Consider the following 17,261-nt stretch of genomic DNA (forward strand, 5'->3'; position numbering starts at 1 on the left):
TTTCAAAATATAATAACTTTCTCTTAACACTAGTTAATCTACAAAACTAAGGTACAGTTAGGGACCAGATAGGAGGGAGAAGGCTGCTACCACAGCTGTAGCATTGAGAATATTTGCCAGTATCAACCAAATAATGATAGATAAGCTACTTACCTATAATTATGTTCTTTTTCATTATTCAGACAGTTTCTCTCATTCCAGAGAATAACCTAACCACAATCTGATGACTTGATTGAAACGGTACAATTTAAAAGAAGGAAAGATTAACGTTTTATTTGTTATTAGCAACTAGAAACCCACATACGACATTATTATAGGCAGAGCTGGCTAGTAAGGACACCTATTAAAGTTGCATAATACTACTTATATTTAAAAACAACCCTTTTTTTACCGATTACTTTTTAGAGGATCTTGTTTGTATGGCATTTATGACCCACAACATGCCTGGGAGATCAAACTTTGAGCATAAAAACGTGAAGCCTATTGATTTATATTTGGTGTTCAGCACATTTTCTTCAAGCTCAAACTACATTTTATAGTACACTGACCTGCTCAGCCTTGACTTCTGATACCCCCATGGAGCAACCCTGTGAAACTCTCTCTTCTTTCTGAAAACTGCTGTGCACCTTTACAGGAGATCCTGGCTTGGACTTCTCACTGACAATCAGTAGTTCAGGCACATCGGTAGCTGGCTGCTGCTTACGAACAGCCACCAGGGTTATGCTGTTGCTGTTTAAAGTAGCCAGGGAGGACTTCTCCCTTTTCAAATTACCGTCTGATACTCTCTCCATCTTCTTTCCCGGCTTCAAGTGTTGTAACGCCAAACAGACCTTACCAAGAGACGTTGTTCCAAGTATTAAAAAAAGCACGATCGTAAGACAGCTTGAAAATTGCTGTCACTTAAATCAGTGTGCCCTCCCTATGCCATGCCGAGGTCCCAATTTTAATCCGTGTGCTTTATGTGTAGCTGCACACTACACTCAGCTCTTTACACTTACACCCAGTTTAAATACTTCCCACCAACTGCCATCCCTTGCACTCACTAAACTGCATTCAGCGCTACTGATCTTTGCACACGGCATTTCAGCTGGCTCAGCCAAGTCTGCTTTTCACAAGCTTGTCAAACATGACCTGTGTGCAGCAACCCAGTGCATAATTAACTTAAACAGCCAACCATCAGCTTCTTTGTGGCCATGTGCATAATCATAGCTAGAAAGTAGTTTTTTGGCAATACTATGTAATCCACTTCCTTTTATTATTAAATTACCAACAATTTCCTAGATGAAACGCAGTCCCCTCTGTATTTCCTAGCCCATATGACTGACATTTATAAATACTTAAGAAGGGTGCTCGTGCCCAAAAGCTTGCAAACAACTTTTTTCCAACTACTCAGTTGGTCTAATAAAAGATATATCACATCTACCCAAAGAAGCTTGCCTGGACATTTAGAAATATAAACTTTTTGGCTACTGAAACTATACAACTTTGGTGTCAGCTGATCTGGTCAAAAAATGTTCATGTCTATATGTCACAGCAACTAGACATGGAGTTTTCGGAATACAAATCAAACATTTTTTTCAGGCCCAAATAATAACAGTATTGTTGAATGGTGTATTCAAGGGGAGGGTGCCAATAATTTTGTAACTGCAAGGCGTTTCCTTATTAATTTGATTTTTATCTATACCCTTTGAACAAAGACACCACTGTAGTCCATCTGCAAGTCATTTCCCTGGAAGTCAGTTTAAAACAGCTGGTGTAGCAGAGAAAACTGTGCATACTGTACTCTTTACATTTAGAGCATTATACTGTTCTAGTGTGTCCTTTGATGTTAAAAGAAAGCAGTACACTTACTTGATAGAAAAAAAATAATGCAAAAAGGCACAGCATAGCACAGTATTTCTCTTATAAATGCAGTTGCCTACTTACAGTCCCTGCTCCCTCCCTGGTGTTCTCTGCTGGCCAGGAGCAGGCACTGGAGGGAGGAACCTGCATTCTGTCACTGCTGTCCCCAACTGTCCAGTTCCCCACAGAGCTGCTCCCTTCAGCCTGGGGCAGGAATGGTTCTGGGCTTCCCCCCATGCCTGTTTCAGCCAGGAACACTGGCAGCAGCTCACATATTTCTCCCTCCAGTGCCTCCTGGCCAACAGAGGACAACTGTAGAGAAGGGGCAAGCAGGAAGCGAGCACTGGAAGGAGGAACTTGAGTTCTGCTGCCACTGTCCCCTGCTGAGCCTGGCACCCTGCAGAGTCGCAGCCTATGGCTTGAGCAGCTCTGCAGCTCGCCCTGCGACCAGCCAGGGGCAATGGCAGAAGAGGGGGCTGCATCCACACTGGTGTATTCTGCCCCCCATCAATCTGCCCTTGCACACGTACGGTGGGGGAGAAGACACTTAAAGTTTTATTAAGTGTTAATCACACACTATCCAACTTGTTCTTCCACCTCCTCTAGAGCTCAGCAAGCCCTGTATATTACTTATATAAGGAAAAAACTAGAGTTTTTTAAAGCTTTTTGTTTATTTGTTCTTTAAGGCAGTGAAATCAAGCAATTTTAATACTGTCTGCCTCTTTCTTTCCCTTAGGGTAGATAGGGAATGCTAATCTGGACGTGAAGTTGCCACATATATTGTCGAGTGTTACGTGTGCATGAAAAAGTCACCAGGAATAAGGGGTTAATATCTGCAAGGCATGCATTGTTGAGGCTACACAGAAGCAGGCTTCGGGTCAATGCATTTGTTCAAAACTTCCATCTTTTTGCATGCATGCATGGATTGGATTAGAAATAGTGATGGATCATTTGGCTTTGGAAGTATGCTGTTCAGAAGACAAATGGAAGATCTGGATACCCTCTGCAGGAATTTAAGAGTGTTATGAGGACAAAAAACCTATACCTGAAAATTAAAGGAACATTCACAGAATTTTCTTAAATGCCTCAAACAAATATTTAATTGAGACACTCACTATATGCTGTGTTTTCTAAACACAGCAGGAGATGCACAGTCCTTGTGGATTATGTTTCCAGGTGTACTACTCTCTGTTTTTGAAAAAAAGATGGTTCCGTCTAATTTCTAATCTCTCTAGGCTGCTCTCACATGGAAAGCATCTGAAAACATCCTGAACAATAGCAGTGAAACATTAGAAGCCTGGGTTCAAGGACAAACTGGAGAGTTAGGTTTCCTTAATCTGACAGGCAAAAGGAACAGACTCAGATGCTTGTATGTCAGGTTCCAGCTGAAATAGGAAGCTGAGAAGTTTTACCTGATCTAACGTGCCATATAACCACATGGGCCTTGACTGCCAAGTTTGTAGTTCACTCATTCTTCTGATGCAGAGACATCACTGAAATATATCAGTATATGCAAACAATCATGAATCAGTGTTCCCCACCCCTCCTTCCACTCAAATCACAGCACCAAGTCAAGACATGAGACACATCCAGAGGTTTTTTTGTTGTTATTTTCTTTTGGGGTAGTAGGGTCACACTTACAAGATGTTTCTCCACAACTACAATGGCTGGAATCTTATTTTTTTTCTGACACTGCTGGAAAAAAAAAAAAAAAAAGTGACTGGAAGTCCTACTGTTCCCAAAATGGCTGTATATTACCTGGACTTCGTACTTCGCTTTTTGTAATGCCAGTCTATTAATAATTATTTCTGTTATCTGAATCCTACAACTCCAGAATCTCTGACAATTATATTACCATAGGAAAAGGCACTCCTTTTGGTCAGAGTTTAAGTAGAAAAAACAGTTCCCTTCTGCATATGACAAATTTACACTCGTCATACAATTCAATATTTTCCAACCTCTTTAATTCTGATGCACCACATTTAGAACAAGCATCTGACAGCCCACACTAGTTAGGATCACTGCCATAACTTGCATTATAATTGCCCCTTTTGCAGTTGCTCTTAACCCAAGGACGACCCTTCCACCAGTTAAAGTTTTCAGTGTTTGGCCTTTGATCAGATCCGATTTTTTTCTGGGTTTTTGAGTGAGAGCTGGTTTTGTGCTACATAAATGCAAAGGAAGAGTAATACCTCCCTCACATTTTTTCCACTTTGAATACATTTTTATTCAAATATAACACTTGAAAATTAGTAATGTTACCACGAGCCACAGTTGCAGATTTCATCTTGAAAGATGCTTGCGAAATACAGAGACAAATAACTTCTATGTCTTTAAAAGCTCATTTGAGTGATATATTGTTCTCCTATACTGCCGTTACTTAACTTTAACCTTTCTATTTTTAATAAATGGGATGACTGGTTCACCCTCAGGGGTTGACAGCCTACAGCCTTTGGGCTAGATCCGGCTCACAAAGTCATCAAATTCGGCTCAGAAAACTCCGACTTGGCCTGGGTTGTGGTAGGGGTGGAGGATAAATCAGGCAGAATGCAGTTGCCCGTCTCCTCTGCAGCAGCATTCCCTGCTGCCCTCCTGCCTGCACTTACCTTTGCTGCACAGGAGCCAGGGTATCCGCAGCAAAAGTAAGGATTTGCAGCTCCAAACCCCAGTGGCAAAAGGTTGCCAACCCCCGCATTAGATTATTCAATCAAAAAGGCAAATGATAAGTGGTGGAAAGGCCTCCTTGGTTATGCAACCTCCCGAAGTCGGTTAAAATCAGTAGTTGGCAGTAGGTACATCTGCACTCCAGTCCCTGCTGTGACTGCAGAATTGGGCAGATCACTAGCCTCAGATTAACTACTTTACAAACTGGCTGTCTAGCTGTGACAGCATGAGGTTCAGCAAAGGCTACAGCTCCCCCAGGTGGGCTTTACAGCACATATACAGAGCTCCGTGCTGTTTGCTTAAATTGTTACTGGTACCGCAAGCTCACTAATTTAGAACTAGATCCTCTGAGTCCTGTGCTGCAGTGCTGACATACCAGCTGTTCCTTTGAAAGGGAAAGGGTAACTCTGGCCCAAGGCACATTTCTCCTCCCACATTCCACCCCAAGAGCTGCATTGGTCTCAGAGGATCTGCAAGCTCTTTAACCCCAACCCACTGCCAATTCTGCGAGAACAGGCGGGAGAGGAGGAAGGAGCCCCTTTCCCTAGGAACTCTAGTCCCTGGATGCAAATGTTATACAGAGAGCACAAGCTGCCCCCCTGACATTTCCTGTTAAACCACCAAGCTATACAGAATCTTTCCACCAAAAAATCTGCTGGTAAATAATCAGCTGTTTTATTCTCTGGGCTAGAACTATTACAACCTATTAGTTGGCTACAGAATTGAACAACATACTGTCTGGTTCAATGGCACAGTCCTTGATGGAAACACAAACTGGGCCTCCTTTGCCCAGGTATCAATGATCCAAATGTCCTTAAGATGCCAAATATTTCACAGCCACTCAAATCCTTCTGCTTATTAATACATTATGGCTGGTTTTTTGTAAAAGGTTTGTAAAAGCTGAATGGAAAATAAAAAACAAGGACAAAAAAAAATGCCAGCACATACTTATTTCAGATGGTAGAACGACCTGTATAAAGACCTGCACTGTGACACAGCAAGTGACAGTGTATTCCTAGTAACTCAGAGGTACTTGGGTGGGGTTGTCAGATTGCTGCTGTCATAGTTGCAGTTACATGGACAGAGATGAACACCTCCCACATAGCTAATTAACTTTTGTAAAAGCTGTCTTTAATTCTAACACAGCCCCACCGAATCATCAAAATGGGCTCCTTTAGCAATATCGACAGAAAAGGACAGCATAGCTCAGGCAGGACTGGGCAATTATTTCTGGCAGAGGGCTGCTTACCAAGTTTTGGCAAGTCGTAGAGGGCCCAAGTCGTACAAGCTCCACCCGTCGACAGATGCCCCGCCCCACTGGTTGCCATCTTGGGACCGGAAGTCCCACCCCAGCCCCTCACTTTTGCCACTGGAAGTCCCTCCCCTCTTGCCCCCCCAGAAGTACTCCTTTCAGCAAGGGTTCGCCATCTTGGAACCAGAAAAATACCAAATTTTTTTTTTTTTTTTTTTAAGAATATATAAAAAAAAAAATCAAACCTACTACAACATTCATTAATTTGATTTCAAAAAATATTTTTATCCTGATTTACATGCGTTTGTGTAGTGTACGCAGAAGTGATTGCACAATAGCTTAAAATGAAGTCTTACTCTTGCAATAAAAAGAGTTTATATCCTTCTTCAGGTATATAGCAGTCAAAAGGAAAGCTCAGAGCAACATAGGGCCCCTGCAGGACAAATCAGGACAGTTGGGGGTTGACGTGGGGAAAAAAGCAGAGCTCTTCAATGAGTTCTTCGCTTCAGTATTTCTATGTACCGACCAAGCCAATTCCCCCACCTCAATCATTGACAGATGTCCACATGGCACCAGTCCGCCTACGGTTAGTTCTGAAGTAGTTAAAGAGCTCCTGGAGGAGCTGGATGGGTACAAGTCAGCAGGCCCGGATGACCTCCATCCACAGCTGCTGAAAGAATTGAACAGTGTCATAGCTGAGCCACTGGCACGGCTGTTTGAGCACTTGTGGTGCTCTGGCTAGGTCCCTGAGGACTGGAGAAGGGCCAGTGTGGTGCCCATTTTCAAGAAAGGGAGAAGGGATGAGCCGCGTAACTTTAGACCAGTCAGTCTTACCTCTATTCCTGGGAAAATGCTAGAGAAAATAATCAAAGAACACATTTGTGCAGGCCCAGCAGGGGAAACGATGCTGAGGGGAAACCAGCACGGGTTTGTCACAGGTAGATCCTGCCTAACAAACCTTGTAGCCTTTTATGATCAGGTCACACACTGCCTGGACGTGGGAGCCGAGGCTGATGTCATCTTTCTGGACTTTAGGAAGGCCTTCGACACAGTTTTGCACCCTATCCTCATTGGGAAGCTAGCAGACTGTGGAGTGGACGCCTACACAGTCAGGTGGGTGGCCAACTGGTTTAGGGACTGCACCCAGAGAGTGGTGGTGGATAGTTCCTTCTCGGCCTGGAGGGAGGTGGGCAGTGGGGTCCCACAGGGTTCGGTCTTCGGACCGATATTATTCAATATCTTCATCAGTGATTTGGACGAGGGCGTGTAGAGCACCCTCTCCAAGTTCGCTGATGATACCAAGTTATGGGGCAAAGTTAGTACACCAGAGGACAGGGAGCAGATTCAGGCTGACCTGGACAGGTTGGATCAATGGGCAGAGAGAAATAGGATGCAATTTAATAAAGATAAATGTAAGGTACTCCACCTGGGAAGGAGGAACCCCCAGCACACCTATAGGTTAGGAAGTGTCCTTCTCAGTAGCTCGGAGGCAGAGAGGGATCTTGGAGTCATAACTAACTCCAAGATGAACGTGAGCCGGCAGTGTAACGAGGCCATCAAGGCCAATTGCACCTTGTCATGCATTAGCAGGTGCATGACTAATAGATTAAAGGAGGTGATGCTCCCCCTCTATGCGGCATTGGTCAGGCCATAGTTGGAGTACTGCATCCAGTTCTGGGCACCACACTTCAAGAGGGACGTGGGGAATCTGGAGAGGGCCCAGAGGAGGGCCACTCACATGATTAGTGGCCTTTGTGATAGACCCTACAGGGGGAGGTTGAGAGAGCTGAATCTCTTCAGCCTTCACAAGAGACGGCTGAGGGGAGATCTTGTGGCCACCTATAAGGGGAGGTCAACGGGGAATAGGTGACGCGCTGTTTACTAAGGCGCCCCAGGGAGTGACTAGGAATAACGGGTGTAAACTAGTTGAGAGTGGATTTAGGTTAGATATTAGGAAGAAATGTTTCACAGTAAGGGTGGGCAGGATCTGGAATGGGCTTCCAAGAGAGGTGGTGCTATCACCTAGCTTGGAGGTCTTCAAGAGGAGGCTAGAGAGTCACCTGGCTGGGGTCATCTGACCTTGGTCCTCTTTTCTGCCAGGGGCAGGGGGTTGGACACAATAATGATCCCTTCTGACTCTACAATCTATGAATCTATGAATCTATGAATTGTGGGAGGGTGTGGGCATGGGAGTGGACATAGGTTTGTGGGTGTGTATGTGGGATGTGGGGGAGAGTGTGGGGGTGTGTGTGCATATGTGGTGTGGGTGGGTATGGGGTTCGAAGAGGGCGGGGTAGGGGGAGGGTGGCTGAGGAGGGTTGTGGCTTGCGTGGAGGGAGAGGATTTGCCGACAGCTCCCCACAGCAGGCAAAGCCCCCCACAGCACTCCTGCTTTGTGCTCCTGCTGCTCCTGGCCCTCAGGCACTGGCGCAGCCCCATGCTCACACTCACAATCACTTCCCCCTGTCTGCCACCACTGCCCTTCTGCCACTTCTCTGATCCCCCCCACGAGCTTGCTGCTTCAGCACCACATCCCAGCTGCACGGCCAAGACTGCAGGAGCTGGACAGGCCCGGACAGCACCGGCACCTTTCCAGATGGGGGCGGAGGAAGGGGCATGCTGATGCCCGGACAGATGCAAAGCCATCAGGACAGAGTGGTGAATGGTGGCGGTGGGGGATGGGGAGCTTGCACGCGGCAGCAGCTGCCACCATATGGTGGCACCTGCTGCTGTGTGCAAGCACCCCATCCCCCACTCTGCGCCACTACCGCGCACCGCTTACCTGTTGCGCCATACATACCCCCTGGGGCCGTCCCACATACCCCTGGTTGACAACCCCGGTCTAGTCTACAGAAAAGGGTCTATTGCCATTTCTTCCTTACCAGGATTTTCACTCATTTCCGTCTCCCAATATTTGCTAACTGCACTCACTTCCTGCAAAAACTAAGGTCTATATTCATTGAGATTCCAAGGTTAACTAAATCTCTGGGCTTGATTAATGCTTTGTTTCGGCCAAGAAAAGCATGATAATCTGTACATATCAGGGAAGCTCATTCCCAGCTGCTCTAGTTTACCCCCCCATGAATGCAGAGTCCTTAACTAAACCTAAACACAAGGTGGACTGTCCATCCCGCGTCAGGCCCGGGCTCACTCCTCCCCTTCCCCCACTGCCAGCGTCGCATTAGCCCGAGTCCACTTTTTCCCACCCACCCAGCGTTGGGCCCACTCTTCCCCGTGCCCCCCTCCCCCACATCAGGCCCGCTCCTCCCCCCACTGCCACTGCGTCAGCCCATGTTGGCCCTATAGGCAGCAATGTTGGCCCTGTAGGCAGCCAGCCTTCATACCTACAGGCTGCAGAACAACAATCTCATCAGCAAAGAGGCAGAAAGGGATCTTGGACTCATTGTTGACTCCAGGTTGAAAATGAGCCACCAATGTGAGGAAGCTGTCAGTAAGGCTAACCGCACCTGGTCATGCATCCACAGATTCATCACAAGCAGGTCCAGGGAGGTGATCCTCCCTCTCTATGCAGAATTGGTCAGGCCACAGTTGGAGTACTGCGTTCAGTTTTAGGCACCACACTTCAAGAGAGATGTGGCCAGCATTGACAGGGTCCAGAGGAAGGCCATTCGCATGATCGGGGGCAGCAAGGCAGGCCCTATGAGGAAAAACTAGAGGGCCTGAACCTATTCAGCCTCCACAAGAGAAGGCTGAGGGGGATCTGGTGGCCATCTACAAATTCACCAGGGGGGATCAGCAGGGAATAGGAGATGCCCTGTTCCCCTGGGCCCCACATGGGGTAACTCGGAATAATGGCCACAAGTTAATAGAGAGCAGGTTCAGGCTAGATATCAAGAGGCATTACTTTACGGTTAGGGCAGCTAGGACCTCGAACTAACTTCCAAGGGAAGCGGTGCTCGCTCCTACCTTGGGGGTCTTCAAAAGGAGGCTGGATAGACACCTGACTGGGGTCACATGAACCCAGCATCCGTTCCTACCTGGGGCAGGGGGTCGGACTTGATGATCTGTTTAGGCCTCTTCCAACCCTACCTACTATGATACTAACGACAGAAGGGGGGAGGGGATGGCTGAGGCCAGCGCCAGTCACCGCAGCCCCCACCACCCCGTGGCATCCCGACCCTGCTCCCCACCATGCTGTCACTACAACCTCCAAGGAGTAAAGGGGAAGGGGGACGAGGCCAGCTCTGGTGGCCTCACCACCCCGCCCAGCTCCTTCATCACCACTGCAGGGAGCAGGGCGGCCTCCTGTTCCATTCACTCCATTGCTGCTGCCCTCTAGGAAACAGGGCCTGCTCCGTCCCCTGTGTCCCTGCCATCATGGCAATGCTCCGCCATGCTGCCACCTCCTGTTTCAGTCAGCCGATCAGAGCACAAATAAAGCATTATGGACAGACAGACAGACAAAGGCTTTTATAATATTATAACTAGCAAATTGTCCACAAAAAATAACCGGGGGGGGGGGGAGGGAAGCCCAGCGTTTGGCCCTGCACTTCCATTCCCCCCCACCTGCTAGTCCAGCTCCACCCCCTTCAGGCCTGACCCTGTCATCCCCCCCGAGCAGTTTGGGTTCAGGGCAAGGGCCGCTCCTCCTCCTCTCCCCCACCCCCCCGCCATGGGTTTGACCCTGTTGCCCTCTCCTGCTGCAGCCCTGCCCCAACTTTGGGGTCAGAGCTGCTCCCCACCCTTCATCCCTGCCACTTCAGCCATTTCCTCCCCCCAGTCTCCCTCCCCACTCCAGGGTGCCCGAGACAGCCAATCAGAGCACGAATAAAGCATTATAGACAGACAGACAAAGGCTTTTATAATATTAGGATATTCTACACAGAAGCACATGCCTGAACTCTTCATCACTTCTGATCCTCCATAAAAGCCAGCTTCTGACCTCAAGCATACATTGCAAGTCCTAAATCCTCTAGTACAGGGGTGTCAAACATTCAGTCCACAGTCTGGATTTGACCTGTGGAGCCACTCTAACTGGCCCATGGAACTATGAAAGCGCACTACAAGTTGGGCCTCTCATCCCACTAGGCATGAACATCAGCAGCAAGGTTGGCTCACTGCTGCCTGAACCTATGCTCCAGCCAACACTGGACCCTGCAACTACACCGCTTCTGCCACACCCTACATGGCCCCTGCTGGACCCTGTGTCCCTGTCCCCGCCCTAGACCTTCTATCTGCACTGCTACTACCAGGTCCTGTGTGCCACTGCCACTATTGGATCCCTGCATCACCCCACCAGACCCCATATGGCTGCCACCACCATGGGACCCCATACTGCCACTACTGCTGCGGTGGCTGCTACAGCAGCCCTCATGCCCCAGGTTGGATCTGAGCCACAAGGAGCCCCATGATCTAGACCCAGCCCAGGCTGGCTTCAAGTAGACTTGACTAAAGAAATCTTTTCACCAACATTTTATTCAGTAATTTAATATTATTATGAGAGGCAAGGATGATTTTTGGGCACAGTATCTTTTATTGGACCAACTGCAGATGATTACTTCAACACACTAGTGAAAAGAACCCCTGCACTCCATACTGCATTTCATCCTAATTACGCAAGTCTCATGTTACATTTTATACTCCCACTTCTTTGTCCTGTACTTTGTACAGTTCTGCCTGCCACCACCACGACACCTTAAACTGGAGTCCTTTGGAGCAATGGACCTCATACTTAGCACAGTGATGTTCCTTCTGCACCATGATGTGAATGTCCCCAGTGCCGTGCAACTCTTAACAATTCTACAAGTGGATTTAATGCCTAGTCAAAACGTGCAGAAAAAGGGGGGGAAACAGTTTTAAAATTATCTAAAATTCCTTCAGTTCAGTATAGTCCCATGCATTTTAGAAGGGTGAAAGCACACCCTTGAATAAATGTCCAAGTTCATAGTCATATAAGGCACACAGTGAGGAAAGAAGAGCACTCCACTGTACAACCAAGAATTAAAAGGCCAAATGACTGTCATATGAATATACTTGTGTATAATTAATCCAATTTCCTTGTGTTTTACTATTAGCTAGTGGTCCTCTCTTCCCAAGCTATTTGCATGAGCTGCACTCAGGGATTATAGAAGTTACTAAGGAAAAATAGTCATTTTCTCTAGGAAATAGCTTTGCTGCAAAACAGTTTTATGTGGGTCAGATCCCTATACCCACATGAAAGTCCACTGGCTTCAAAAGGATCACTCTGCTAGCAGGGAGTTCATTTCAGCGTGAGAGCTTTAGGGAGGTAAAGCTTATAAAAAGATCAGTTATATCTTGTCAGATGGCATTAGATTATCATGTGTTCAAACTAGGCCAAAAACTATTTCTGTGGGAGGGGGTGAGAAGTCAGAACAACACCTTTGACATTTCAACTATTTTTGTTTCCACTGCCAAACCTTTTAAAGGCCTATTGTCACGTTAACAATAAAGCAACAATTACATGGGTCCAAAATCTGTCCTCCTTTATCCTAATGGCAAAATTCTGTATGGCCTCTTCCATTACACTTGCATGAAGATGCTGCAGATGTTGGCCACCTAAAAGTGGGAAGTGAACCCAGCTACATTACAAACCACTGCTATGGCCTTGTGTTACCCTATTGCAGAGAATGCCTGTCCAGCATGGGAACGATCGGTTCATGTTAAGAAAACAGACATAGTTCTAAATGACAGCTGTCATCAAATAACAGGAGGTCTAAAGCCAACACCAAAAGGACAGCCTGGACTTACTGGCTGGCTTTGCACCACCTGATATCAGAAGAAAGGCAGCAAGACAAAAAGAAATATTGCAGATCTTGAGGCTCATCTTGAGAGCCAGCATATGGACAGGGTGTAGGGGAGGTGGAGCCCCACGTTCATCCACCAGGGGATGCAACAACTCAGGAGGTACCCTCAACAGGAGCCCCCACCATTGAAGACCCCACCCAAAGTCGTGGCAGGAAAGTTTTGGGGTTCTCTCTGAAGTGACTGAGGGTCTCCCCAGGAATCGCACAAAGTCCCATCACATCCAAGACTAGGCGCACGCGCCAAAGCAGCACGGGAGCAGATAATCAAATTGAGATGGGCATAAAGTGATGCAACAGCAAGATTGGCTATGGCACAGCCTGGCATCCTTCAAAATGCCGAAGATGACCCGTGACAATGACCCAGAGGCTTACATCGAGGCTTTCGAATGCCACGCCATAATGACCAGGCTCAATAAAGGGGAGTGGGCCAGTCAACTAGGCGCACTTGTGGTGGGCAAAGCCCAGGTGGCATACCAGACTCTTCCGAGGGACGAAGCCCGTGATTACGAGTAAGTGAAGACAGCTATTTTGTATAGGCTGGAAATCAAACCAGAGCATTACCACAAACTGTTCCAGGCAAAGAAAGGGCTGGAAGAAAAGGCGACCCCGGATATTATTACAGCTGCTGCAGGACCTCTTGAATAAATGGGTGAATCCCACGGTGCATAACAGGGATGCTCTAGCAGATCAGATCCTCCTGGAACAATTCCAAAATGACTTAGAAGAACGAATGCAACCATGGGTCCGTCAGCACTCCCCACGCACGTGCAATGAGGCCTTGAAGCTGGCCGAGGCTTTTGCAGTATCAGAAGCGGGTTACCCTTGGGAAAGGCAGAATCCGGGACCTCCAGCTCCACTACCGAGGGAACCAGAGCAGAGATGGCCATGCAATCAAGGAGCAACTAAGGAAATAATATGTTTCTGGTGTGGAAGAAATGGGCACTTCAAGGGATTGCCCTAGTAGTTCCACAGAGCGATGGCACCCAGACAGTAGCCCGAGGATGCAAGTTGAAGGATGGAGAGAGCAAGAAACAAGCAAGCCCATGGATTGCAGCTATGCGGCCAGGGGAGACGGAGCAACTTGGGGACGGCCCATTGTGAAAGCCTGGGTAGACGGCCACCCTATACAGGCCACAATGGATTCAAGATGCGCCCAGTCACTAGTGAGGGCTGATCTGGTGAGGCCTCGAAGGGATCGGAGAGCCAACTTGGTGAAGGTGACATGACTCCATGGGGAGACTAAGCTAATTAACCACCAGTGGATACAACTCTGGGTGATGGAGCACCAGGGGGAACTACTGGTAGGCGTGGTACCCCAGCTGGCCTGCGATATGCTGTTGGGACACGACTGGGCACTAATCTATGATACCCTGGATAGAGTCCGTGATCCTGAAGCAGAGCGTAGAAAGATCCAGAGCCATGAAGGATGGTTAGGAGAGCTTGAGGAAAGTGGGGAGTCGGCCAACAAACTGGACGAGGTAGACCTCCGTGATATTGCCAGCGGCCTACAGTTTCAGGAAGCCCAAGAAGAAGATCAGGAACTTTGGATGCTCAGAATGCAGGCTCGCAGCGCCAGTGACAGCCTGACACCAACGCCGATCGAGACCCCACGGTTTGAGGTAAGAAATCAACTTTTGTGTCGCATGCAACGGGATAGACCGGGCAAATCTCAGGGCACACAGTTGGTAGTTCCCACATGATTCCGCCAAGCTATATGGCAATTGGCTCATTCCAACCCCACAGGGGGATATCTGGGTCGAGACAAGACCATCACAAAAGTGACCCGGGAGTTTTTTTGGCCTGGGTTGGGGGAGGACATCGCTCACCGATGCTCAGCCTGCCCCGAGTGCCAAAAGACAAGGGAGGATCACCTGGCATGGGCACCACTCCAACCAATGCCCGTCATTGACATTCCCTTTTTGAGGATAGCTATGGACGTGGTGGGACCCCTTTCCCGCAGCAGTGCAGGGCAGCAATATATCTTGGTATTCGTGGACTATGCCACTTGGTACCCTGAGGCGGTGCCACTATGGGTAGTGCCCGCCCCACAAATAGCAAAAGAACTCGTTAAATGGATAGCCAGGATGGGGATCCCAAAGGAAATACTAACGGATCAAGGACAGAATTTTATGTCCAGAGTACTACGCGTGGTATGCCATACTCTCCAGATAAAAAACCTCCGCACCTCAGTATACCACCCCCAGACCAATGGTCTCATGGAGCGCCTCAACAGAACTACAAAGCAGATGCTACATCGATTCATACAAGGGAATCCATGAAAGTGGGACTTGCTTCTCCCACTAGTATTGTTCGCAATCTAGGACACTCCCCAGGATTCAATGTAATAGTCTCCCTTCGAACTGGTACTAGGACATCACCCAAGGGGCCTCCTCCAAGCCCTAAAGGAAGATTGGGAACAGGACTTGGGGAAACTCGAGAGAGCCAGCAGCCTACCAGCAAAAGTTCCAACAGAGGGTCTAAATGGCCCAGGACCTGGCCAAAAACAACATACAAAAGGCACAACTTCACCAAAAGGAAAGATATGACAGTCACACCAAGGGGAGAGAATTCGAACCTGGACAGAGGGTGTTGGTGCTTCTGCCCACATCCACAAGTAAGCTACTGACTCAGTGGCAGGGACCATTTGAAGTAACTTGCAGGGTCAGACCTGTAGACTACGAGGTCCACCAGCCAGGTCACCTGCGAGAGGGGCAAATTTATCACGTAAATCTCCTACAGGAGTGCCAGGAACTCGAGGGATGGGACGCTTTTATGGAATTAGATGCTGAAGACCTCGGACCTCAAAGGGTGATTAAGGAGGAAGGGACAACCAGGGCAGAAAGTCACAACACTGTGAACAGTAGTGAAGTTAACTGCTAACACTCCTGCCCAGTCACATGTGGTACATGTGCTAGCAATAAGAATGAAGTTACAGCTTTGCAGTTGCATCCTTTTTGTCTTTTCAAGCCACAAACTTTGCTACAAATGTGTATCCTGCTCTGGTACTGTACCTTTTCAGGGTCCCTTTCCAAACACATGCAGTCACAGCTATGAGAGAGAGAAATCTACCTCTTCCTAAGTTTTCTCAAGATGTGCTTTAAAAAAAAAAAAAAAAAAAAAATAGGTGGGGATTTTTTAAATTGTTTTGCTTGTGATTGACTACTATAAACCCAAACTGTGATTGCACTTAGTAAAATAAATCACCTTATCTACAGCTACGTGACCTCAGTGCTCTCCTCCTCTGTAAGCTGAAGTTTGCTGCAGTAAATGGCACAACCGCCCTTTCACATCCAATTCATTTCTGACCTTTGATCTGTGTATATTGTCTCTAAATGCAGACAAAATGGGAGAGAAGATAAAAGAAACACACTCCAACCCTACAGCAAGCAATGAGACAGCCTAAAAACACCCTTCATGGAAATCACCACTGGAGATGTGTGTGCATCTATTTAGTGGGGGGACCAGAAACAAAAATATTTTAGCATATCTAGACATTGGATTTATGACACATTATAACCTGCCTGACATCTGACTTCCCATGTACCTCTCCACTATTTACCAGCTACATTCATCCCCCTTTTGCCCCCCAGCCTGCCTCTCACCCACTGCCTCTCACCCAATTTACATCTTCACTGGCTGCCTGTCTTGCTTGCCTACGAGCCTCTGGCTTCTTTACTATTCGTTCTATCCAGGAAAAGCACACACCAGCTGCAGGTGCTTCCTCAGCCTGGCGAAGGATATCTGTACCCAAAAGATTGCAAAGAAGATTTTTTCCAATTATCTGAGCTAGTCTAATAAGATAGATCAGATTTACCCAAAGAACCTTGTCTGTCTAGCATACCTATGCATTTAAAAGCCATAGCATTCATGAGTTACATGTGTACTTTGAGAGCAGACTATACCCCTGTTTGTTGGCTTAGAGAGTTTTATCTGGTAGTCAAAGATTAAAAGCATGCTTTGAAGCAAGGAAAGCAAAGACATGTCTCTTTGCTGCAAAGACAAGCAGGGAAATAATGACTGCAAGAAAGGAAGATTATTAAATAACAAAAGCAGGGGGACACAGACTCCACCAAGCAGAACACACTGGACAGTGCCCACTGGCACTCGGACAATCCCAAGGAGCCAGTGAAATGCTGCCCACCATGGCCAGGACAGTCCCCAGGGTCCCCCAGGGCACGACACAGGATGCTGGCCAGGACGGGTCTGTGGTCAGAGCTCCTCGTACGCCGCCGCGCTTACGCTCTACGTTTTAGACTGCAACAGAAAATCATTGGGGAGGAGGGGGGGAAGATTTTCCCTAAAAACACAACACTGCTTGCTAGACCCTTCCACCTGAACCGCACCGGCCCTGCAGAAGCCTTCACAGCCCCAGCCCCAGGGACAGAAGCAGGAAAGTGACTCTCGTGAGCGAGCCGTGAGGCGACAGCCCAAGCCTGGGGCAGGGCCGAAGAAAGGGCAGGGGCAGGCAGCTCCCGATCCTGCCCCTGCCCCGGCCCCCTGCTCTCCCTGCGGGCAGCCGTGCGCCCCACGCCCGTCCGTGGCTGCGCTGGGATGCCGGGCTACAGGCTTGGAGGCGCAGCCCCCGCGCGCGCCTGCCCGTCCTTACCTGCCCGTGCCCAGAAGCTGTCCCACGCGGCAGCCGGCACTGAGCCACCGGCGGCTAACCACAGCCACGCCCCCTCGTAGCCGCGCCCCCTATTGAGACGCCCCGCCCCCGG

General features: G+C 48.1%; 1 protein-coding gene across 3 annotated transcripts in view; it reads right to left on the reverse strand.

Moving 5' to 3' along the window:
* Window positions 1–17,225, reverse strand: part of ATP7B (ATPase copper transporting beta) — a 69,975-nt gene extending 52,750 nt beyond the window's left edge. The window contains exon 1 of one of the 3 annotated variants that reach the window (XM_019491399.2): window positions 549–1,061. In XM_019491399.2, the coding sequence (XP_019346944.1) occupies window positions 549–791 (243 nt within the window). In that variant the 5' untranslated portion in view covers window positions 792–1,061. Of the gene's footprint in view, window positions 1–548; window positions 1,062–17,149 lie in introns of those variants that run through there. The other 2 variants (XM_006259881.4, XM_059732726.1) reach the window with 2 other exon arrangements.
* Between the last annotated feature and the right edge of the window lie 36 nt (window positions 17,226–17,261).

This window comes from Alligator mississippiensis, chromosome 1 (genome assembly GCF_030867095.1).
Source record: "Alligator mississippiensis isolate rAllMis1 chromosome 1, rAllMis1, whole genome shotgun sequence".
NCBI lineage: Eukaryota > Metazoa > Chordata > Crocodylia > Alligatoridae > Alligator > Alligator mississippiensis.